At 46.4% G+C, this 24,171-nt stretch overlaps 3 protein-coding genes across 8 annotated transcripts in view; 2 read left to right on the forward strand and 1 right to left on the reverse strand.

The window, feature by feature from the left end:
• Positions 1–8,216: 8,216 nt before the first annotated feature.
• Slc10a4 (solute carrier family 10 member 4) lies at positions 8,217–13,652 on the forward strand. Its single transcript, XM_059275860.1, has 3 exons — positions 8,217–8,809; positions 9,505–9,715; positions 12,891–13,652. Exons 1-3 carry the CDS (start codon positions 8,217–8,219, stop codon positions 13,401–13,403), a joined length of 1,317 nt encoding a protein of 438 aa, XP_059131843.1. The 3' UTR covers positions 13,404–13,652.
• Positions 13,653–14,607: 955 nt separating this feature from the next.
• Positions 14,608–18,312, forward strand: Zar1 (zygote arrest 1). The gene is made up of 4 exons (XM_059274983.1): positions 14,608–15,375; positions 17,098–17,190; positions 17,274–17,348; positions 18,169–18,312. The coding sequence occupies exons 1-4, from the start codon at positions 14,608–14,610 to the stop codon at positions 18,310–18,312; spliced, it is 1,080 nt and encodes a 359-aa protein (XP_059130966.1).
• Positions 18,313–20,966: 2,654 nt separating this feature from the next.
• Positions 20,967–24,171, reverse strand: part of Fryl (FRY like transcription coactivator) — a 246,331-nt gene continuing 243,126 nt past the window's right edge. For all 6 annotated transcript variants that reach the window (XM_059275978.1, XM_059275977.1, XM_059275976.1 and 3 more), the window contains 2 exons: positions 23,250–23,440; positions 20,967–23,085 (listed from right to left, as the gene is read on the reverse strand). In XM_059275978.1, coding sequence (XP_059131961.1) covers positions 22,827–23,085; positions 23,250–23,440 — 450 coding nt within the window. In that variant the 3' untranslated portion in view covers positions 20,967–22,826. The remainder of the gene's footprint in view (positions 23,086–23,249; positions 23,441–24,171) is intronic.

The raw sequence follows: 24,171 nt of genomic DNA on the forward strand, positions 1-24,171 counted from the left end.
TCATTCCCAAACTGCCATCTGCTCCAGTACCTGTGTGGCTCGTTGGCTTCCTCTCATATCCACCAAACTGTAATGAAGCCATAAAATGTACTGAACCCTGACCCCGCAGCTGGGCACTGTAGAACCGGAAGTGTTCCTCTTAGAATGAGAGGTCAACCCTCATGACAGCCAGAAGCATCCTTAACTCGAGTTTTGTGCCTCTTTGCCCGTCTGGAGTGTCTCCTGAAATTTCAGGTTTATTCTCTAACTGCCTGGAGGCTACTGCCCGCCTTCAATTTTCTGACGTCATCTGTGTCTAGGTAGGAGAATATGCTCACATCAGACAGCGCAGCTGCTGTTTGTTTGAAGTTCACATTTAACTGGATACACCCCCTTTCCCAACAGCTGTGAACATGTCTGCCGTGGTCCGTTGATGTGACGTCTGCCTGGCTTGTCTACCGAGCCACCTCAACATCCTCCGGGAGATCTTCCCACAGTTCACCGTGAGCTGCCGTTCCAGGTTTCCTCCGTCTTCAGGTGGTCACACTTTTACACCAGCTGCCTAGAGATAATATAGTGAGCTAATGTTTTTGTTTTTTTTGTTTTTCGAGACAGGGTTTCTCTGTGTAGCTTTGCACCTTTCCTGAAACTCACTCTGTAGCCCAGGCTGGCCTCGACCTCACAGAGATCCGCCTGCCTCTGCCTCCCAGTGCTGGGATTAAAGGCGTGCGCCACCACCGCCCGGCTGTGATCTAATGTTTTAAGTGGGCATATACTTCTTGCACATGGGAAACAGTCCTTAGAGCTATCCTTAGCTGGTTATTAAGGTAGAATTAGTATTATTAGAAAGTGACATTTACTCTGTAAAGTAGACTTAATAAATAATCGAATATAATCAGCATGCCATGTTGCATTTAAATACAAACCAGCTAAATGCAACATTCTTGTCGCATCTTCCATTTGATAGGTCTCTGTTAAAACAATGCCATGTGTGTCGGTGAGATGGCTCAGTGTCTGAGGTCACTTGCCACCAAGCCTGATGACCTGAGTTGGATCCCCAGACCCCACATGGTGGGAGGAGAGAAACACCTCTCAGACTGTTGTCCTCTGACATCCGTATGTGGGGCCTGGCATGTGTTCCCCTTCCCCCAAATAAATAAATAAATGAATAAACAAACACGTAACTTAAAAATTTAGAAAAGAATGCCTTCTAGTGGTTGTAGGTCAGTGGCAGAACACTTGGGAACCATCCATAAGAGGTCCTGACTTTGATAAGCAACATGACTCATACACACCTGCAAACACACGCATGTGCACACATGCACGCGCGGGCACGCACGCACGCACACACACACAGAGAACAGATTGATAGATAGCCTTTCACTCAACAAGTGCCCAGTCTGATTCATGCTCCTTCAGTGAATTTTCTGTTACCCCACGAAACACGAGTGTACTCACTATCCTTGTTTATTTCAAGCAGCTTCTTTGGGGGCATGGTAGTGCTAGAGGAGGGTAGAAAATATAGAAATATAAAAACCACTCATTATCTAACACATTCTGATAAATATTGCCTAACCTTTTTATACATGCCAATATGTGAGATCTTTTAAAGACATTGGTTCAGATTGTCCATAGTTTGCCTTTTCTTTTCTTTCTTTCTTTTGGTTTTTTCGAGACAAGGTTTCTCTGTGTAGTCCTGCCTGTCCTGGAACTCGCTCTGTAAGGTGTGCGCCACCACCGCCCGGCCATAACTTGCTTTTTCATATCAGGATGTATTATGTGACCTTTAGTTTCATAGTATTCCATTATATGAATTAAGAGTTATTTACTCAATCAATTGCATGCTATTGGATATTTTGTCTGCTTCTATTTACTTATTTTTCTCATGCTCTTATTTTTATACATATTTTAAAAAGCCAAATGATTTCTGAAAGCAGGCAAAAGAGATAATTTACAATAAAGTATTTTTGTGCATTTGTGGTGAGAGACACACATCTTCGCTTGGGTGTTTCTGGGAGCTGGAGGTTGGTATCAGTCTCTCACTGAACCTGGAGCTCATCCATGCACTAGGTCAGCTGCCCAGTGCGCTCCAGGGAGTCCACTGTCTCTGTTCCTGACTGTCTCCCAGTCTCCGCCTCCTGCCCTGCCCTGGGGTCTCTGCCCTGCCCAGCTTTTACATGGGTGCTTGGTATCCAAACTCACATTTCCACGCTTGCTCAACAGGCTCTTTACTGACTGTCCCTATGATAAAGCATTTTCTGTTTTTATTTTATTTATTAAGAATTTTTTAATTCATTTTACATACCAACCACAGATCCCCCCATCTCTCCTCCCGCTCCCCTCAAGGTCCCCCTGCCCCAGTCAGCATTTTCTGTTATTAAACAGACAAAGGATGACTTCACTAGCTAAACACAGAATCTGAAGCTTTAAAAAATAACTGGTGAAGGTTCTCGAAGCAGCAACCTCTGATGCTGGAAATACAGTGGGAGACTCTCAGATGCCTGCTGGTGGCCGTTCGGTTGATACAACTTCTGTGGGCACTGGGGTTTCTATCTCCCAACATCCATTTTTCCTCTTTCTGTTAACAGCATTCAAAAGCCCACCACATTCCTGGGAGGAATCCCATCGCCTCTTCTGAGTCTTTGGTATTGAGGGATGATGAGTCTCCTCCCAAGCTTAAGTAAGAACTCCGTCCTCTAGCCACATGATTGATTGACTCAAGGATGGTCCCAGCTCCCTTGCTTGGACCAAATGGTTCTCAGGACTTTCTGGGGACTACTGAGAAGAAACAATGACTTATTCTGTAGCTGCATCTAAACTAGCAACATATAGCTGAGACTCCTGGGGCCTCCAATAGAGAAAGCATAAGTGAAAATGAAGATACACAGAGCTGGGGATGGAAAGAGATGCAGATTGGGATTGAGCAACACACAGAAGTTCATCGTTTCCTTGAGTCAAGAATCTCTTTTCAGCTTAAACCAATTTGAGTCAGAATTCCTGGCACTTCACCTGAAATAATCCCAATTTCTAAAGACTGCCCAGACACTGAAATATGTATATATACCTCCCAAATGCATATATGTTTAAGATATTTACTAGCATGTAAATACATATATAGTATATATATGTACATATGTGTGTATATACACACACATTTGTGGTTGTTCAGATAGCAGTGGTTTCTTCTTCTCTTGCTAACTATTCTCCTAAATGTGTCTTGGACCCTCTTAGGAATCAGAGGAGGCAGTGATCCACCCCCCAAAACAAAACAGAAGCACAAACACAGAAAAGCAGATAGCATTTTAGTAGAATCCCAGGATCATCCATGGACTAGATTAAGAACTCTCAGGGGCTGGAGAGGTGGCTCAGTGGTTAAAAACACTGGCTGCTCTTTCAGAGGACCTGGGTTCAGTTCCCAGCACCCACATCAGGTGGCTCACAGCTGTCTATATCTCCAGCTCCAGGGGACCCCGACACTCTCTGGCCTTCAAGGGTACCTCCATGAATGGAGAGCACATACATTTACCCAGGTGTTGGCCCCGCGGTGGTGGCACACGCCTTTAATCTCAGCACTCGGGAGGCAGAGAGAGGTAGGCGGATCTTTGTGAGTTCGAGGCCAGCCTGGTCTACAGAGCGAGATCTAAGAAAGGCGCAAAGCTACACAGAGAAATCCTGTCTCGAACTTCCCCCTTCCCCCCAAAAATTTACCCAGGTGCATGTACAGACACATAAAGAAAAAGAAATAATACAAATTAAAAAATAAAAAAGGGGGTTTGGGGGTTTAGCTCAGTGGTAGAGCACTTGCCTAGCAAGTGCAAGGCACTGAGTTTGATGATGCTTAGTGTCTGCATAACAGGTTCCTGGATTACTGCCTCCTAGTTCATATGACCGCAGGCCAATACGTTTAGAAGGAAGCGTTGGCATCCAGTTGTATGTGTTCAGTGTGTGGCTCTGCAAACTTCCTGTGAAGTCAAATGTAAAGATGAAATAAGATGGGACTGGAAAGATGGCTCAGTGGTTAAGAGCACTGACTGCTCTTCCAGAGGACCTGGGTTCAAGTCCCAGCACCCACATGGCAGCTCACAACTGTCTGTAACTCAAAATCTGACATCCTCACACAGTCATACATGCAGCAAAACACCAATACAAATAAAATAAAATTTTAAAAAAGATGAAATAAGATGCTCTGTAGAGTGCACCTCACACACCAGATGCTCATGTAGTGTTTGCTTTTGTTTTCAATTCCCTAATTGTTTCCTTGGGATAAACACCCGGAGATAGAATTTCTGGGTTGAAGTGGATACACATTTGTAGGGTGGGTATTATCTACTACCAAGTTTTCTTCTAGAAAAGAGAAACCGACAAGATGAATGTGGAGCTGGTTGTAGCATACCTCTGCTCCCTCCCATCATCTTATTCATTTGAATCTTTTCCAATGCTAAGAAAAACATCCTCAAATTGCTACAGTTTGATTTATTTGGCTATAAGTGCATAGGAGTGTTTTCTATAAGTGAAACTATTTGCATTATTTCTTGTGGTCTTGTGTGTATGCATATCATCTGCATTTTTCCCTATTACACTCTATTTTTCAGGGCTGGGCATTGAACCCAGGACCTCGTGCGTGCCAAATAAGCACTCTGTTGCTGACTGCTTCCCGGCACTGTTTGTTCTTAGGAATATGTAAACCTGCCTTGTAAATTACTGACATTAACTCCTGACTTTATACACACGCAAAGTGTGTAATTTTTTTTGTTTCATGATTTGCTTTTGATTCTTTTAAAAATATGGTTTCATTATATCAGAATTAAATTTTTTTTTAGATTGTTACATCTTCCAAGTGTCCCATTAGGACCATTTCCTCTACTTCTTGGTTTAGAAGATACTCTCTGTTCAAGGTGAAATAAATTCTTGCCAATACCTTTCCTATATTTTGTTTCACATTCGCATTAACATTTAGTCTTCCAGAAATTATGATAAGACTCTAAATGTCTTGCCCCCAAATAGTACGCTTTCCGAGTTCTGTGTGTATTTCTCCATTCCAAGTGTTCTTTCTCCTGGAGTGGACCAGGCCTGCCTTGGTGTCAGTGAAAGGAAACAGCAGTAGTGGCAGATGTGAAATGTCCCAAGTCGTTTCATCGTTGATAGCCTACCTAAAGGCTGAGCTCTGTCTCCCAGTCCTGGAAGTGTCCCCTCAACAGTGAGATAGTCAGAAAGGAGAGGGTAGGTAAGAGCATTGTCCTTTACACGGGCAGCAGCCACTGCAGCAGAGGTGACAGCAGGTCACAAAGCCCCCACAGGTGGAGGCTGAGCAGGCTCTGGAGTATCTCCTTCCCGGTCCCGCCCTTTGTGTTTTCATTCCTTGCCCATTGTACAAATTGCCTCCCAAATCCCCCCCTCCCCCCAAGCCCCAAGAGGAGCTGGTTGGTCTGCCTGTAATTACTGCTTATTTGATTTGTGGGTTTTAATATCTTTAACATGAGGAGGAGGAGGCATTCTAAAGCAAACAGGCTTGGTGCCTAATCAACTGAGCCCCAGCTGCGCCCTCGGCCATGTGTTCTCGGCTTATCTCATCCCATGACTTAAGAATGTAAGCCCGTGTGACTGACCTTTCCGTCACTGTCACCAAATACCTGAAATAACTCACGAAGAGAAGAGGGTCATTTTAGCCCAGGATTTTGGAGGTTTCAGTCCATGCTTACTTAGCTGTGTTGCCTTGGGGCTTCTGGTGAGCTGCACATCATGGTGGGAACAGACAGTTACACTGTTCATCTTATGGTCAGGAATCAAGAAAGAGGGAGCAGGGGCTAGGATGATCTCACAGTTCGTTTTGCAAGCCTTCTCTCAGTGACTTAAAGTGCTTCCGATAGGCCCCACCCCTTCGTGCTCCCACAACGGCAATACAATGCCAGACTGGAACTGAACCTTTAGTATGTGGGCTTTCGGGGAACAGTCAAGATTACAGCTATTGCAGGACTCAGTATCAGGTTCAGCCACCTGATCGTGTGATAAGATGGCACCATCTGGATGTACTCAACTTTTGAGCGGTACAGCTAACTCATCACACATCTGACTCTTTTACCCTCATCGGCCTTGAAAACTTGAGTATTTCTCATCACAGTCGGCTTCCTTCAAAGCTTTACACAGTAAACGCACCTTTTCCGAGTTTAGGATATTTGAAAAGAAGTGTGAGGACAGATTGTGTTCCTAAACGTTTGCTGAAGTTCTATCCTCCTTGAATCAACAGCTTCAGTACATGTATTACTTTAGCATTATTTTTCATATTCTCTACCATTTCCGTGAGACTTGGGGAGGAATGGGGTGTAAACACCAGGGCTCAGGGCGTCACTGGGCCATGGAATTCCCCCCATCTCTCTGGGAAGGAGACAGGAGTCACTTATTGGGGTGGGGGGAGAATTTACTCTGTCTTGGCTTTGCTGAGGAGGAAAGCCCAGCCTGGGCCCTGACTTTAGACTAGACGTTCCCACCTGGCTTGTACAACTCAATTGGCTGTCGATGCTGTGGCTACTCCAGGGATAGTCTCCTCTCCTTAGGAGATGGATTCTGTGTAGAAAAGTCCTTTTCCTTTGACATGCCCCTGACATGGAGTGATGGACCCCACGTCGCTGCGTCTCCGTTGCTATGAACTGATTTGATTTGTTTGGGGATTAGCCTGTCTGAAGGCAGGAATCTCCTCACTTTGTTTCTCTTCAGTCCTGTAATCCCAGCGCTGAGACTTTACAACACTTCATAAATCTGCGACCACGGAAATGTCTTCTCTCTGCCTGCCAGTGACTTCTTTAAACTTTTAAAAATGTTATGAGCTATGACGTATTTTTTTTAAAAAACACCCTTGCAAATAAATAAAAATTTACATACCGAAACAAGCCAGACCCAAAGTCTATACCACTTAGTCAACAGTTAGAATAGACATTTGCAACTGAAGCTGCCAATAGCTTCCTTAACACATGTCCCGTCCCACCCCCCCCAACCCCCAACCCCCACCCCCGCCCCATGGGGACTTTTCTCAGCCCACTGAGCCAGGTACTCATAAGCTTGCTAGGAAAAGCCAAGGTGTCCTGCCTCTGATTGTAAGATTCAGGCCATAACATGGGATAACTGGTTGGCAACAAGTAATTGAGTATTTTAAAATGGGAATTGGAGAGGATTCATTGTTCCTAACCAGAGACATTGCAAATATGTGCCGTTGATGGCTATGATCTGACCATTAGCATCGTGTCTGTGATTAAAATGTTATACTATACACAATAGATATGTACAATTGCAATGTGTTAATTAAAAATAAACACCTTTCAGTGGAATACACAGACAGAATATCCAGTCCATGGGTTTGCCCTGGTTCTGAAACAGCACCAGGCTGAAAAAATAAAAAATAAATCATTATTGCTTTTTACTCGGAGACTGAACACAAAAAGCTTAACAATTTTTGTTTGCAAATTCAAGCCAGATACATGTGCTGCTTCCAGACTGGCTCACATGAAGCCGGGCCTCTCTATGCCTAGAGCTGCGGACTATTTAAACAGTTTATGTATATGACTTATGTATACTTAGATAAGCTTTTTTTTTTCCCCTTTGATGAGTCTGGCGCTCTAGATTTCATTACCAAAGAGGCCGGGTTCTGGTGTACGACTGCTGGGCGGGGTGACTAGAGATAATTGTGTACTGTGTGTTTGGAGAATCTAGGAGAAAGCGTTTGGAATATTTTCATCATAAAGAAATGTTAAATGTCGAAGGAGATAGGTTCATTCAACATGATTTAACAAGAGTGTACGTATATCCAAACCTCGCTTGGGACTTCATGTTCAAATTTAACATCTGAGGTAGAAAAAACATTTTAAGAAAGAAAAAGAAAAGGAGGGAGGGCCATCAGAGAACGTGATGGGCAGCCCGGCCTGGTCTCCTCCGCCCTCTTGGGCTTTGTCGGGTCTTTGTTCCTCCCCTGGCTGCGCTGGTACAGAACCACTTAGCTGTGATTAAAAGGAGGGGGACCGGGCGGCAGGGCGGGGCCTGTGGCGCGGGCAGCGACAGGGCGCGGGCGGGCTGCGTGGTGCTCAGTGCCAGCCGCCGGGCGGCATGCACACGGGAGCGAGGACGGGCTCGCCGCACCGACGCCGCCGCGGGGACGCCTGACCAGACAGACAGGTGGCGGGGACCGCAGGACCGAGGGAGGAGGCGCAGCCGGGGACAGTCCCCGCAGAGCGCGCCTCGGCGACAGCGCCATGGACGGCCTGGACAACGCCACCCTGCTCCTTGACCCGTCCTCGCTGCTGCCGGACAACTTCACCCTGTCGCCCAACGCCAGCAGCCCGAGCACCGGCACCCTGTCGCCGCTCACTGCCGCCTCCAGCCCCGGCCCGGGGCTCAGTCTCGCTCCGAGTGCGAGCATGGGTTTCAGCCCCGGGCCGAGCCGGACCCCGGAGCCCACGAGCAGCAGCCTCGCGGGTGGCGTGGCCGGCCAGGGCTCCTCCTCCGCTTTCCCCCGGCCCTGGGTCCCCCACGAGCCCCCGTTCTGGGACACACCGCTCAACCACGGGCTGAACGTGTTCGTGGGAGCCGCCTTGTGCATCACCATGCTGGGCCTGGGCTGCACCGTGGACGTGAACCACTTCGGGGCACACGTCCGGCGGCCCGTGGGCGCGCTGCTGGCCGCGCTCTGCCAGTTCGGCTTCCTGCCGCTGCTGGCCTTCTTGCTGGCTCTCATCTTCAAGCTGGATGAGGTGGCCGCGGTGGCGGTACTCCTATGTGGCTGCTGTCCCGGCGGAAATCTCTCCAACCTGATGTCCCTGCTGGTGGACGGTGACATGAACCTCAGGTATGGTCTCTTTCTCCCCAACCCAACCCTCAGAGTTCACAGCAAGAGGGGTGTGTGCAGCTGTTTGGGATGAAACCCTGAGGAGGGAAGGATAAAGAGGAGGAAGATATGGAGGCTTTGAAATCCTGGCGGACACATAGGGGTTGGGTGTCAATGGGGGAAGATTTAGACCCAGACAGAGCTGCCTAACGGCCCTGGGATTTCAGGCATCGCTCCGGCTGAAATGTCTCTAGTAACTGGAAGGCAAAGAGAAGAGAGAAGTCTGAAGCTAGGACTCGAACGGAAATGCAGAAAGCAAACCAGGACTGTAGTCCCATAAAGAAAGTAATCTCGTAGAGACTGCAACATAATTGAGTTTAATCCAGCAAGTAGCATCCACCAGTTCCAGCGCTGCAGGGCATTTGGTAGGATTAAAAGAAAAGGTTTCTTGTCCTCAGAATCAATCAGTTTCCAGGCTTTATGAAGCCCAGGGCAGCCGTCCTGGGTCCTCGGTCCTGGGTCCTGGATCCTGGGTCATTGTCTTGCCTGGGATTCATGTTTCTTTTACGGCAGGATAAAATAGATTCTCTGCAGACCTCAACCCTGCGGCTTGCAGTGCCCCCAGCTCCCTTCCCCTCTACGTAACAGGTAAGGAAAGACGTGGCAGGCTCTTTGGCTCAGAGCCCCTTCTGACTTCAGTTCACACCTTTTTGCAGCATCATCATGACCATTTCCTCCACTCTTCTGGCCCTGGTGTTGATGCCCCTCTGCCTCTGGATCTACAGCCGGGCTTGGATCAACACCCCTCTGGTGCAGTTGCTCCCGCTAGGGGCAGTCACCCTGACTCTGTGCAGCACTCTCATTCCTATTGGGCTGGGCGTCTTCATCCGCTACAAATACAATCGGGTGGCTGACTACATCGTGAAGGTAAGGTCTCTCTTCCCTTCCAGTGGCACCGACCTCGAGTCTGGTCTCTGGAGAGGGGCTGACATGCTAGGAGGTTTGGAAAGCAGGGAAGGGACACACTTAACAAGTTTATCCGACAAAGGCTGATTCATGACAAGCCTAGTGTTCTCAGTGGGATAATAGATATAGTTAAGTCACAGCCAAAGTTAGGAAGAAAGGTGCAGGTTGTAATCCCAGCGCTCGGAGGTTAACACAGGAGGGCTGAATTTGGAAAACCATTCTAGATTACAAAGCAAGAGAACCCCTTCAACATTGTTTCTCAACCTGTGGGTCGCGACCCCCTGGCCAATTTCTAGTTCCAAAAAATATTTACATTACGATTCATCGTAGTAGTACAATTACAGCTGTGAAGTCACAATGAAAATAATTTTACGGTTGGGGATCACCACAACATGAGGAACTGTATTAAAGGGTCACTGCCTTAGGAAGAAGGTTGAGGACCGCTGCTCTACCACATCCGAAAATTAACCGTAGTGTAGAGATCTGTTAGTACTCATAGATTCATGGGGACATAGTGCAATCAAATGGCAAGCATTGCAGGGCATAGTGGCGCACGCCTTTAATCTAAGCACTTGAGAGACGGAAGCAGACAGATCTCTGTGAGTTCAAGGCCAGCCTGGTCTACATAGTGAGTTCTAGATCAGCCAGGGTTACATAATGATAACCTGTCTCCAAACAAACAAACAAAACAAAACAAAACAACACAAAAACGGCAAGCATTTCCCACTAACTGAATAGGACTAAAATTCAGAGCAGGTTAAATAAAATTATTCAAAACATTTATAGTGCATTAGTATATTTTCAAGTGGAACTCTAATTCTGAGGAAACCAAACCTGCAACAGGTACCCTTAAATATCTTCTTAATTAAAAAAGTTGAAATTAGCAGGATAGTGTATCAATATAATAGAATATAACAAAATGTTGGTCTCAAAGCACAAAATAAAACTGGGTCCTGGGTAGTGTAAATGATATTGTCGTTTCTAAACCTGTGTATCTTTTTCCTTCCCGGTTGCATTATTTTATATGGTTTTTCAAGTTATGAAATGATGAAGGATTACTATTACTAGGGAATATTTCTAACATAGTTTTATTTTTAAAATGGATATTTTATCAACATATACTTTCTAATAGTTGACCAGAAAATATTCATTTTACTTCTTTTGAAAAGTGAAAGAAGGTGAAAACAGAAATGTTCATTTTAGGAAGTAAGCTAACCAAAATACACAACTAACTAAAGTGTGGAGACAAGTTTCTTTCGACCAGAAAAAAAGCCATTTCAGTGTTATAGTTATGCAGACTTCGGAATATAGAAACTTTTTTGTTTTACTTTTATGAACTTATTTTCTACGTACACAGAGGAGCCAACTTTCCCTAGTCAGAGAGACAGAGGGTTCAATTCTGTACACAGATCTAGCTCTAAGTGAAAGAAAGCCTATACAATTACCAATATAGAGTATAATAAACACCTAATTATATGTAGACAGTATCTCCAGAGATGGTCTTGAGATGCAGTTAGGTAGCTAAACCATGAGCTAAACAGTAGTTTTATTATTAACCCAATGTCACTTATCATGAAAGTTAAGGAATTCTAGGAGTAAGACAGTCAATGAGGAACTTATGCTCTAAAAATAGAAGAAATGTGTTAACTAAGACAATTACGGTGAGTTGGCCTCACTGGAAAGATGAGGCTAGCATAATCAGGAAGCTTTTGCAAACACTGAAAATGAGCCTTCCCTCAGTGCCCACCCATATGGCTTTTTCATCTTTTCTTTCTTCTTTTTCTAAATTTTAAATTGCTTAAAGGGATTTTGTAGGTGGACTCCTCAGAATGAAGAATTGGAATTCCTGCCAGGGCTTTCAATATGATACACTTTGAAACGTAACAAAAGTGTTGATTTGTGATAGTTCTCTGCCAGCTGTGCACGTATTTTTATAGACCTGAGGAAATTACTTCAGTGTCTTCTAGAGTCAAATTTCTGATCAGCCTAGATCAATTAAAAAAAAAAAATTCCAAGACAGGGTTTCTTTATGTAGCCCTAGCTCTCCTGGAAGTCATTCTGTAGACCAGGCTGGCTTTGAACTCAGAGATCCACCTGCCTCTGCCTCCCGAGTGCTGGGATTAAAGGGGTGCACCAGCACCGCCTGACTCAATTTGAAATATTTTCAAAAGAGCATCAAGTACATGTCAATGCAGAGACTCCCGAATGATGCCTCTCTCCTCTTCAGGGAGGCAGAATTCACTCCTCAGCTTTCTTGGATCACTAGTGCCCTCACACTCCATGGGAAAAGAAGAACCTACCTATCTGAAGGGGACTAGCGACATTTTTAGATTTCTTCCTCATCTCTACGCATCCTCCTTTATTTGAATGAGTGAAATGTACCAGTCAGAACCCCGAGAGGGCCCATTTTACCCAACCAATAGCAGTATACCTAGAACCTCCCTATTGTAATACTTCCTAAGAATCATTAGAAACTTAGGAGATTTTTTTTTTCATGGACAAATGAAAGAGTAGAGTTGCAGAATTACAAAGAATTCATCACATCTTACACTTTCATTTTTGATAATTTTTCCATATTGCTGGCCATCTTTAGAACTATACATTGAAAGTTAAAAATATCCTAAACTAAGTTAATTTTTATTGTAAACTTAACAGCCTTTTATCTATATTAAAATGAGAACTAATTTCATGTGGAAAGCACAGGATTCAGGAGAGGTAAAGATTAAATTGTCCAGTCTAGTCCTTGGGCTCCATTTTAAAGAGGCATGCCAGTAAATGAAATATACGTGCAGAGTACTAAAGGTTGTAAAGACCCAGGCTAAGAGGCTGAGTGACAGCCTGCCTAAAAACAGGAACCATCCCCTGATCACTGGTTTACCATTTGAAAGACTTTTTAGAGGGAGTAGACTGCTCTTATATTGCTCCATCCAAGGCAAAGGCCAGAGCTCAGAGAAAGTAAATTGTCCCTGGATATCAGGCCACGCCCCTGAGCAATTACGTCTAACACGGAGTTCCAGCCTTTGGACGGACTCTGTCAATCACCTCCATTTTGTGTGGGAGGTACCACCCCCTTGCCTGCATTCCTCCTCCATGATGGCATTGCTGATAGTCTGCCCATCTGCTTTCCTCTTATCAGGTGTCCCTGTGGTCTCTGCTAGTGACTTTGGTGGTTCTTTTCATACTGACTGGCACCATGTTGGGACCTGAACTGCTGGCAACCATCCCGGCAGCCGTTTATGTGATCGCCATTTTTATGCCCCTGGCAGGCTACGCCTCGGGCTACGGCTTAGCTACTCTCTTCCATCTTCCGCCCAACTGCAAGAGGACGGTATGCCTGGAAACAGGAAGTCAGAACGTGCAGCTCTGTACCGCCATCCTCAAGCTGGCCTTCCCACCACGCTTCATAGGAAGTATGTACATGTTCCCTCTGCTTTATGCCCTTTTCCAGTCCGCAGAAGCAGGGGTTTTGGTTTTAATATACAAAATGTACGGGAGTGAGATACTGCACAAGCGAGACCCCCTAGATGAAGATGAAGACACCGATATTTCTTATAAGAAACTGAAAGAAGAGGAAATGGCGGACACCTCCTACGGCACAGTGGGAACAGATGACTTCGTAATGATGGAAACTACCCAGACCTCCCTCTGAACGTGGAGATATACGTAGGAGCCTCCGTTTGGCCGAATTATCACTTCCTATTTACGACCTGCGGTAGCTCATATATGGTTCACATCCAGGATAAGGATGGGTTTACAGTTCATGTAACAGATTTGATCTTCCTGCTGTAATGTTGTGTCTCAGTGTTAACCATGTGTTTTTATACATTACCAGTGTTCCAATATTGCTTGCACCTGGGTCAGCTAACGTGCGCCTCCTCTGGTTAAGCGTGCTGTGTGGTTTTTTGCCATTCCCACCACCGTTGCTACAGATAAGCACTGTATTAGAAGACTGGGGTTGGAAATGTAGATGTCTGGTGCGTATATGAGTAAAACTGTAAAACAAAAACATGTGTTTGCTCAACTTCCAAACACCTGCTGAGATTCATTCAGTACTAGCCTGTATTGAGACAAGTCCAAAACAGGTCAATGAGACTGAGATATCGCATTTCATCAAGCCGCTATCAAACCAGAGAAAATCACAGTCTTGTATTTGACTACTTGATCTAGTATCTCTTTTTTTTTTGTTAACGACTGCCAGCATTTTCCAGGGATGAAGGCATTTTTCCCCCCATCCATTCCCTGCATTTGTGTAAATGCATCTCAGATCCACTTATCATTTGAAGGAATGATTTACTTAGGGAGAGATTTCCCAGAGGAGAGAAAGCAGGTACCCCTGTTCACTCCTGGGGAAGGGCTGTAGCTACAGGCTCCCTAAGGTGCCTCCCTTCCCGAAAGGGCCGTGGGTGGACACTGCGCCACGGTTCTGAGCTAAGTGAACTGTGACCTGAGACAACAAATACAGAGGCTGGAAGCAGGCCCCTACCTCGGTATTTTGCTCCCTAATCAGACACCCTGCCTGCCTCTCCTTCCTCATGGCAGACATCTGGAGGCACGAGGGCATAGGGGCCACCTGGCTTGGCTAATCCCGGTGATGATTCTCACCCGGTGGAATTCTCGCCTCGGCGAGTTCCCCTACAAATCGCTACTGTGTCTAGCAAGGAGAGCCGCCTTCCCGCATCCTCGTGGGGGTTGCCGCCCACCGGTGTAGGAAGAGGCTGGGGAGGGTTCTGCTCCGCGCCGCAAGGGGTGGCAGGGCTTCTCCCGCCGGGGCGCGACCACCTATTTAGCGGGACATAGCGGGCAGCTGGACCGAGCTGATGGCTGCCTGGGCGGGCGAGGCGCGGGACGCACACATGTTCCCGGCGAGCATGCCCCACTCGTGTCCCCATCCCTACCCGCCAGGCGACAAGGCCCGGGAAGGCTGGCGGTTCCGTGCCGGGGGCTACCGGCCGGGGCCTCCCTCCTTCTTCCCGGGCTGCGGGAACCTGAGCGCCACCGAGTACTTCGACAGTTACCGGCGGGCGCAGCTCATGGCCCTGTTGTCGCGGATGGGTCCCCGGCCGGTCAGCAGCCGCGATGCCGCGGTGCAGGTGAACCCGCGCCGCGACGCCTCGGTGCAGTGCTCGCTCGGGCGCCGCACGCTGCAGCTCGGGCAGCGCCGACCCGGCCCCGAGGTCCGGCCGGGTTCCCGCCCACCCTGCAGCCCCGCCGGCGCCCGGAGGCCCCCGCGCTCCTGGCGCACTGTCGCCGTGTACTCGCCGGTGGCCTTCTGTGGCCTCGCCTCTCCGCTGGAGGGCGGGCAGAAGCCCACCGAGGGAGAGCCGGGGCCGGCACCCGCGGGGACCTGGGAACCGGAGCCGGGAAAGGGAGAGGTGGCGGCGAGGAAAGAAGTCCCCGAGCCGTGCAACAAAGGGGGCGACGTCCAGGACGTAGGGGAGGCCGGGCAGGAGCAGCCGCTGCGGGAGGACCCGGACAGTGGGGCGACCTCGCAGTCTGAGCCCCGGAGTCAGGAGCTGCGTCCTGCCGCAGAGACGGCTCAGGACACGGGTGACTCGGCCTCCTCGAGAAACGGGGTCTCCCCGCAGAGCACGGAGCCGGATAAGGAGCGCCTGCGCTTCCAGGTGAGGCTGGTGGGCCCCAGAAGCCTCCAGAATTGGGGGTCTCCTTCGGGGCTAAGCTTGGGGGCCCAGGGCAATGCATGGCATAGCATTCTTCAGTGTCATCAATGTGTATGCTTTTTTTTTTTTTTTTTTTTTTTTTTAAACGTGTATGAATGTTTTGCCTGCGTGTGTCTGCGCTTGGTGGAGGTGGAGGTGTGGGAGCAGAAGGTGGGGATGCCCTGGGACTGGAGTTTTACAGATGGTTGGGAGCCGCCATATGGGTTCTAGGAACTGAATTAGAGTCCTCTGGAAGAGCAGGGCGTGCTTTTAACAGCTGATTCAATTCTCCAGCCTGGCGGGAAACAGGATTTTGCAGTCGCTGTTATTGCAAAGGGAGGCGTTTACACAATAAATCCAACACATACGTGGCCCGACTCACTGGGAGTCTGTTTTTGGGAAATGCCAGTGTAATTACTTTATTCGGATCACATGCACACCATAAATGAGGCCCCCCCGTGGTGGACGCACAGCCAGGTCTGACTGGACCACACTTCAGATGGCTGAAGGAAGATAAGTCCGCACACCGGGGAGCATCAGCTGGTGAACTTTATCGCGGGAGAATCAATTCCCAAGGCCCCGCTTCTCATTTTCCCACTCGAGGCGGGAAAATCTGAGTTGACTAACAGGGTCCCCCTACCAGATCCTTCCTGATTTCTGAAGCTGTCAACTGAAGCTTCTCCCCGCTAAACTTACCCTACTTTAAAAAGCTCCCGATTCATCCCACACGCACGCTAAGCCTTTGGGCAGTTCTGAGTTGCTGCCTAGGCTAGCCAAACAAGGGCCAGGGGCACAAGGAGGGCAGTTGTAACTCCCAAGGAAATGGAGAGAGAGGAGCCATAGGAAAGGGCTCCTAGGAATTAATTCCTCATTTCCCACAGTTATCTGAAGATTGTGTTCTGTGTTTGGGGTGGAGGAGGAAAGACCTTCCTAAAAGCATTGGCCATTGCCATTCACAGTTGAGTGTGATCTAGGCAAAAATCTCAAGCTTTTTTGGCCCCCATGGTGTTTGCTTACCTATAAATTGCATGAAGTGCTCTTCCAAGCTCCTACCCGTCTTAAAGGTTTAATGGGGAAAACTTGTTCCCAACTTGTTTGTCGCTAAGTAGGAAGATGGGACGTTTAAGAATCGGGTGCTGCTAACACTACTTAGCTCATACTAAATGGCCTGTACTCAGAGATATGCAGCAGGACTTTCTGGGAAACTTAACTAGCATTGTGGAGAATTTCATGTTTGGTTGAACACCCGAGAAAGTTTAGAAGAGTCTTTTCTCTTTCAGCCTAATGAATAACTTGTCATCTGCGTGTGTCCTAAGATCATGTGTCACCCCACATAAGAGGCCTAAGAAAACATAAGAGGCCTAAGAAAGAATCCTGAACTCTAGACAGCACTAGACACTTGGTCTTTCCCTTGTCAGAGGGCAAAGGCTTAATGTGTCAGCCAGCCAAACGAGTCTGGTACACAAGCTGTTTTGTTTGGTCTCGGTCTACAGATTTGCTCGGTTGAGCTATTAGCTCACCTGATTGATTCTAATTTAGAGGTTGATGCAGACCTAACCTTACTTCCCCACCATGATCTAGAATGAAATTTGGTCATTTTAAGTATCGGGTAGGCACTGTCCCGGGTTCTAACACGAGGGGGCCCTCAGGCCTCACGGGGTTAAAGTCTGCTATCCCGCTGTTCAGTTCTTAGAGCAGAAGTATGGCTATTACCACTGCAAGGAGTGCAATACCCGATGGGAGAGTGCCTATGTGTGGTGTGTGCAGGGCACCAGCAAGGTAAGAGGTGCTGTGGGGCCAGCCCGTTCCCGCCATGATGCTGCTGGGCGTCTGCTCCATGTGGACGCTCTTTCTTGTCGCAGGTGTACTTCAAACAGTTCTGCCGAGTGTGCCAGAAGTCTTACAATCCCTACCGAGTGGAGGATATCACCTGCCAAGTAAATCACACGGTTTTGCATTTTTGGAAGAGGGTTTTTTGTGTACTTCTTTGAATATGTTTCCTAAATGAGACTAGGTTCCCAGTAGCCGTAAGCTCTTTTTTTGTTTTTTGTTTTGGTGGTAGGTAGGAAGTCCCCTCCACTGTGAAAAGGGGGTGTCTATTCCTTTCTGCTCTTATAAAACTGGATTGTGCGGTCTCTTTTGAACCCGTTACCTTATTTGCAGTATAGAAGGCTTGCTTACCTGCCACTCCACTTGGTGTGCCCGAAAACATACTGTAAAACAGAATACCTTTCTGCCAGTTTGAGGTGGTACACTATTACCCAAATGCTTCATGGGAAGCATGTATCCAAGTTAGAGTATGAAACACATGAATTGCTTGCTTGAGAGTTCACAAAGGGAGTTTCCTGTAAGACCGTTCTAAATTCCAGCTTTATGCTTTTCACCCATTTAACTGTGGAGGCTAAGCATTGGCTTAGCACCGTGCATGCCAATCTTTAAAAAGAAGCGACATCATTTACCTGTTAATATTAATCAGAGCTAATGGAGCCCATATGTCTATTTGAGAGTCCAGTCAATGCACTTAAGCTGGTAACTGGAGAATTCACCACCTTAGGGTGGGCACTGAGGAACCAAGGGTGGAAAACCATGAAGACTCCATTTAGAAAAGGGGGTAGTAGGCACCTTCCTCCAGTAAGGCGCCTTAAGCCACTGTGCACTTGGCCCCGCTTGCTCTGTCCCCTTACCTGCTTTGAGGCTCCACGGATCGAGGGGAGAGGGGTCCGTTCAGCCTTTATACTTGTCACTCTGATTTTTCAGAGTTGTAAAAGAACTAGATGCGCCTGCCCAGTCAGACTGCGCCACGTGGACCCTAAGCGCCCCCATCGTCAAGACTTGTGTGGGAGATGCAAGGACAAACGACTGTCCTGTGATAGCACCTTCAGCTTCAAATACATCATTTAGTCCAAGTCGGACACGTTTCTGCTCGATGGGGCTGACGGAGCGGGCAAGCGAGCTTTCTCCCACGCCCCCCTCTCCTCTCCACCTCTCCCTTCTCAAAATACTTCATGAAAGGCAGTATACTTGGATAAAGCCCGTGAAATAATAATAATAAAAAAAGTATTGCAAAAACAGTTTGAGGCTTTATCCAATTTGTGTCTCGGTTTGAGGAAAGCTTGTGCTGGAAGTCGGTGGGAACCTGTCACCTACACTTGGTTAACATCTGTCGATGGCAGAGTGGGTCAGGCCGAGTTAGGGAGGTTACAGGCACTGGATCGGCTCTTAAGGCTTCAAAGGCAGCTTCAGTCTGTAGGTCTGAAGTTCCTACGATTTTTATCAAACAGGATCAACACATGATAAAGTTGTATGGGGTGTAGTGTTTTTTTTTTTTTTTTTTCATTAGGCCTCCTAATTTAAAGACTCCCCCACCCCACCCCACTCTCCCTGGGAACTTTGAGAGCCCACTGGCAGATGATGATGCCGAGCGTACAAACTCAGGGGCTTCTAACGAAGCAGGTGTTGGCTGCTGGTTTAACACAAGCGGAACCAGGTGGAAACTGTGCTCCTAGTTTTTTTAAACGTGTCACAGTAGCGCCCTCCCCCCCCAATCACAGATGCCAGCCTGACATCCTGTGCACTAGCAAATATCCAAAGGAATGTGCTCTGAGTCCAAAGTGAGCTTGAGGACTCTCTAGTGTCCTGTGTGGGGGACAGGTCCACCCGGGCCCAAATGAATCAAGCTGATGAGTGTGCAGAGCATTATCAACCTGTATCTCCTCAGGGGTGTGAACCTCATAGGGGGTGTGGCTAACACATATCCTAGTGACCAGCAAATACCTCTATCCTCACGGTGATTCTCAGAGGGGCCATCAGTTCTAAATAAGGCGGAGAACTGAGCGGTGCAGAAGCTCTTAGCTAACTGCCTCAATAAAGGATTGTCTGAGTCTGACAGACATGCTTCATGCCAGGACAACGTCCTGTGGTAGAGAAAACCAGAGAGGCCAAATACTGAGCATAAGATAGCTGGTGAAAACAGCAAGAGCTGATTGGGGAACTTTGCAGGCCCTGCCTGGGGCTGGCCACTGCCTAGTTATCTATGAGAAGGCACTAGAAGGCTTCTATTTTTTCATTTTTATTTGACGTGTGTGTGTGTGTGTGTGTGTGTGTGTGTGTGTGTGTGTGTGTCCTGTATGTTGTGTGTGCTACATACATGCATTCCTGGTGCCTGAGGAGGCAAAAGGGCAGTGAATCTTCCTGGAATGGGAGTTGCAGTTGAGCACCACCATGTGGGTGCTGGGAACTGGACCCAGGTCCTCTGCAAGGGCAGCCAGTGCTCCTAACTGCCAAGCCACCTCTCAACCCCCGCCCCCCCCCCCTTTTAAAATGTTTTAAAGGTGTGTTATGGATAATGGACCATGAGGGTGGATTGCCTTTTAAAGGAAAGTCCTCCGGGTACCCGGAGACAGATAAGGAGTTTTAAGGACTAAGGTGGTGGTGGCAGAAAGTGTTGAGAACATCACTTTTAACCCCACAGTTCTTAAGTGTGTTCATGGGTGACCTCTTAGTTGGGACTAGGTCCAGGCAAAGGCAATCCAGTTGACTCCCATTACATGATATACATAATATATACTGAGTAAGTACTTGCCACGTGGGATGAGTGACCTAAAGGAGTCTGTGTAATGAGTCCAAAGACAAACCCAACCGCTAAGGTGGGTAGTAAAACAATTCAAGTTTAGTGCTGTCATTAATTTTCCCAGGGCAGCTAATTCTATTTGGCAAGGATCAGAATGTGGGCACTTGGATACTGAACCAAGTGACACAAAGTTTCAGTCTTCCATAGCAACATTCTAGCACTGAGGCGTCACACTGTTTATGCATGCGGTCCGAAGTTTAGAGAGCATCAGTTTGAGACTGAGTGAAAAGCTATCAGGAGACACTCCAAATACCACCTCTGCATGTTGAGAGGATTGGTTTTTGTGTAATTCTGAACTTTTCAAAGTTAACCGTAGACCACTTTGAAAACTAGGGGGGCGGGAAAGCCACACAGTAACTCTGGGCTCTTCCCTGGAGTATAGGTGATGCTGCTGTGATGGTGATCTTTCCCAAAAGGTCCCTGAGCGATGCTTCAAGCCAGCATCCATAGGTGGTGAACAGCAGCTCCAAATCCTGCTGTTATACTCTGGCTTCCTAAAGAGCGTCATGAGGAGACTGCCCAATCTATTTCCTAACTGTTTAAACTGGTAGATTGGGTGAAGAGGGTTGTTTGTAGCAAACACCAGGTTCTCAGTGTAATAAGAGAAACTGATGAAAATTAGCACTACTATTCTGTCAGTAAATGCAAACTTTGGAGTCAGAAAATGTGGAAGTAAAGTGGAGGCATTGTAGGGAAGATAGTCCTAGTGGATCTGATTTCTGGTTTTGTAGGTGGGTTCACTTTTTAACACGTTGCCGGATTAGTTACATATAAATTGTTGAAAGACGGGTAGTCAATTTAAGTTTTTCTTTTTTCAAGTGAAATTATATGTGAGAACTCTGCAGGTAACATGTCATCTCTAGTCATCTTTATTTTCTTTTTCTTAAGATACCACACAAAGCAGCTACAATGCTTTTTTTATTTTTTATTTTTAACAAAAAGGATGTAAGGAGGATGAGAAAGATGGGAGAGGGGGGATGTGAAGTGTGGTGTGTCTCTGGACACCATCCCTGTGCCTGCCCCCCCAACCCAAAAGTTATTAATAATTTAAAGGACACCATTTACAGTACCAGAACACCATTAAAATAATTGTTTTTTTTTAATCTGGGTCAAAAAATACAGTGATTATGAATGTGCTGTGACCAGTTATGGAATTTGACAGGAAGCATAACTATGGCCAGCAGTCCAGCGACGTGCACAGTGCCTTCGATTAATGCACTTGAGCATAATTACATTTCTGTCAGGGCCCACACCCCTAGGAAAAGGCAAAGCGAAGCAATTCATTTCTACATTCCAAACTCTGGAGTTCACAGAGCCCAGTTTGAAAATAAAAGTCACAGTGGATAAGAGATGCATATAAAAAATACAAGGTGTTCCTTTCAAATCAGGAGTCGTGGGACTACATTCATTTCCTTTACAAAATGCTATTTTAAAAAAAAGGACAGAGGATCCAGTGTGTGTTACGTTACACACTTAGACAGTGGAGGAGTATATTGCGTGTTTTGGGAGTCAGTCTTCAGGCTTTTGTCTTCCAAGGCTCCTCTAGCCTGAAACCAGCTGAGTCCTGCATAAACACACAAACCATCTGCACCTCTGGACGTCTGAGGCCCTCCGAGCCTGCAGACCACACAGTCCACCATCAGTGACCACAGCTTTTCCTTTAGCTCTGTACGTGTACTCTGGTATAACAGTGCATGGCACGAATGTACAGGAAAATACAGGTTTTAGTCTATGCAGTATCTATAATAATTATGAGTAAAATAAGTTAACTTGTCTAATGAGGGGCGCTGACGGGCAGCGCACATCTGTATTTTACATTTTAAAGTCTCTGCAGGCATCTACTTTGGTTAGTTATCAACAATATCAACACAAGCACTGATCAGAGAGCTCAGCAGCAGAGTCCAATAATATTAACAGATATATTATTTCTTTCTTTTTTTTGAGACACTGGGAAAGCCCAGTTTTAAAATATTATTAAAGTGTTCTAACATTTACACACTATGAAGAGTTAGATCTAATAAAATAAAATTTTTTCAAAAATAATCTTGCAGTGCTCTTTTAGGCATGCTCTGAGAAGTTGTCACCAGACATCCACACTTTGGAAATCGGACTGTCACACGCTCACACACTCCAGCTCACACACACATAATTCCATATACAGACCAAGAACAAAACAAAACAAAAACCCTACAAACACCACCCCCCCCCCAACCCTTATCCCATACGTTGGGAGAAAACAAAACCAAAACCCCAGACCCAATGGTTTTTGCAAATAAGTCTGTTATTTGTCGGACTGGATGGTCGTCATGTCGTTGATGATGATTAGCGTCAACTGTAGGTTATGTTGATGACAGCTAGAAATCCAGGTGACTCTGCAGGTGGCAGGTCTTCAGCTAAAATGAATTGGCCCCGATCCCAGCCTCACATCACCCGCCCTGCCATGTCTTGGAGGCCATTATTGCAAACGTCTTCGGAATTCTATTCTTTCCTCCAGAGTAATGTACTCGGATGCATCTTTTAGCCCTTTTTCTTTTTTCACATAGGTTAAAAAAACAAAACAAAACTCCTTCTTCATACAGTTACTGTGGAGGTATAGGCAGCAGTTAAGCAGTTAGATATTGTTCTTCAGGGTTTTTTGTTTTTGACAGTTTGAAATTAGTAGACTACAATTGAAGGTGCCGCCCATAAGTTATCAGTGAATCACAAGGGTTCATAAAAGGTGCTTGGTTAATAATCTTGATCATTTTCAGCTTTACTCCCTCCTCTCTCGAGTATCAGAAGTTGCTCAGAATCCAGTGCTCGCCATATTTCCCACTGGTTTGGCCTGTGCTAGAAGTGGATAGGACTGCACCATGCGAAGAGACTCTCTGATCTCCAGGTTAAGTTCCATCAGTTTGGAGTTAGCCTCAGACATGTCCAGGTTTGAGCCGATGACCGCAAAGCTGCCCGTCTGGCCGAGGGTCTGATGGTGGAAGTAGATGTGTAACAGCGTCTGCACGGGGTCGTCTTCACAGCTGCCGAAGATGTCGTTGGGCCAGAGGGTTCTGGAAATACATAACGTGAAAGTTCTGAGATGTATGTCACGACTCTGTAAGCTACATTTTAGGTTAACGCCTGTGAACCAAACTGCCTGGCTAGAGTAACTGGTATCTGTTTATTACTTGAGGGAACGCACTACGGTGCTGTGCGGTCGGTCTCCCCCACTTACCTAAAAGCTTTGACTTGGGCTACCGCCGACACAAACTCCTTGTTTTTCAGGGTTTCAATCAGAGAATGAATGGCGGTTTCTATTGTGGTCTGTGCAGCTTTGGAAATATCGATCTCTTCATTTTCCGAAGCCGCCTCGGCTTCCTTAAGGATACCTTCCAGCTGGGCAAGTTCCTCTGACATGTTGATGACCTAAAACAGATACGTCCTTAAAGATCTGTTCCTACAGTCAGGGATACACGGTCAGGGATAGAGCTGATGGTGGGGACACTCTTCTTTCAACAGGAATATAAATTAGCCACCAAAGAAAAAACCCAAAGGCAGGGAAAACAAAACCAGGTGAAGCGTCTTCTCATATAACCCGAGGGCTACTCTGAACCCGAGTGCCTCCTGCTCCGACTTCCTGAGTACTGGGTGTAACAGTACATGTGTCCCTATACCAAGTTTAGAGAATCTGGATATATTAGGTTGCAATAAATGTTTATACTATATTTTAGAAGATTATAATTGCTTTTGGACAGTGAGGAAAATGTATTTTAGAAGGTTATTTACCCAGGATACTTTATATAAATGTGTATACACATATATGTCTATATATGCATATATACACACATATATACATATGTATATATAAATATAAACAAAATTTATAATTAAAAATTTGACCATTTTCCCAATGACAATTTTAGTAGCAGTAATGTAAGGAGGGGAAAAAGATTATAGTCAGTAACTGTGAACCTATGTATTAACCTCTATATTAATGTCGTGTGCATTCATAAAACTATAAAAACAGACGAGATGTTAGGGATGTCACAGTAACTTTACGCATGCTTTACGTTTGATGATGGGTCTGTTTCTGCTACCAAACCTCCGGCTTAACTGCTGTGTATCAGCTCTCTTATTTACTGTGTGAAAAAGAGCTA

The sequence above is a fragment of the Peromyscus eremicus genome, chromosome 10 (genome assembly GCF_949786415.1).
Source record: "Peromyscus eremicus chromosome 10, PerEre_H2_v1, whole genome shotgun sequence".
NCBI lineage: Eukaryota > Metazoa > Chordata > Mammalia > Rodentia > Cricetidae > Peromyscus > Peromyscus eremicus.

Excerpts from the sequence above, each read along its gene's own strand:
- Zar1 (XM_059274983.1), top strand. The coding sequence starts at position 14,608 with ATGTTCCCGGCGAGCATGCCCCACTCGTGTCCCCATCCCTACCCGCCA. Across the intron at positions 15,376-17,097 it reads AGGAGCGCCTGCGCTTCCAG|TTCTTAGAGCAGAAGTATGG; the intron begins GTGAGGCTGGTG and ends CCCGCTGTTCAG. Across the intron at positions 17,191-17,273 it reads GTGTGCAGGGCACCAGCAAG|GTGTACTTCAAACAGTTCTG; the intron begins GTAAGAGGTGCT and ends TTCTTGTCGCAG.
- Slc10a4 (XM_059275860.1), top strand. The coding sequence starts at position 8,217 with ATGGACGGCCTGGACAACGCCACCCTGCTCCTTGACCCGTCCTCGCTG. Across the intron at positions 8,810-9,504 it reads GACGGTGACATGAACCTCAG|CATCATCATGACCATTTCCT; the intron begins GTATGGTCTCTT and ends ACCTTTTTGCAG. Across the intron at positions 9,716-12,890 it reads TGGCTGACTACATCGTGAAG|GTGTCCCTGTGGTCTCTGCT; the intron begins GTAAGGTCTCTC and ends TCCTCTTATCAG.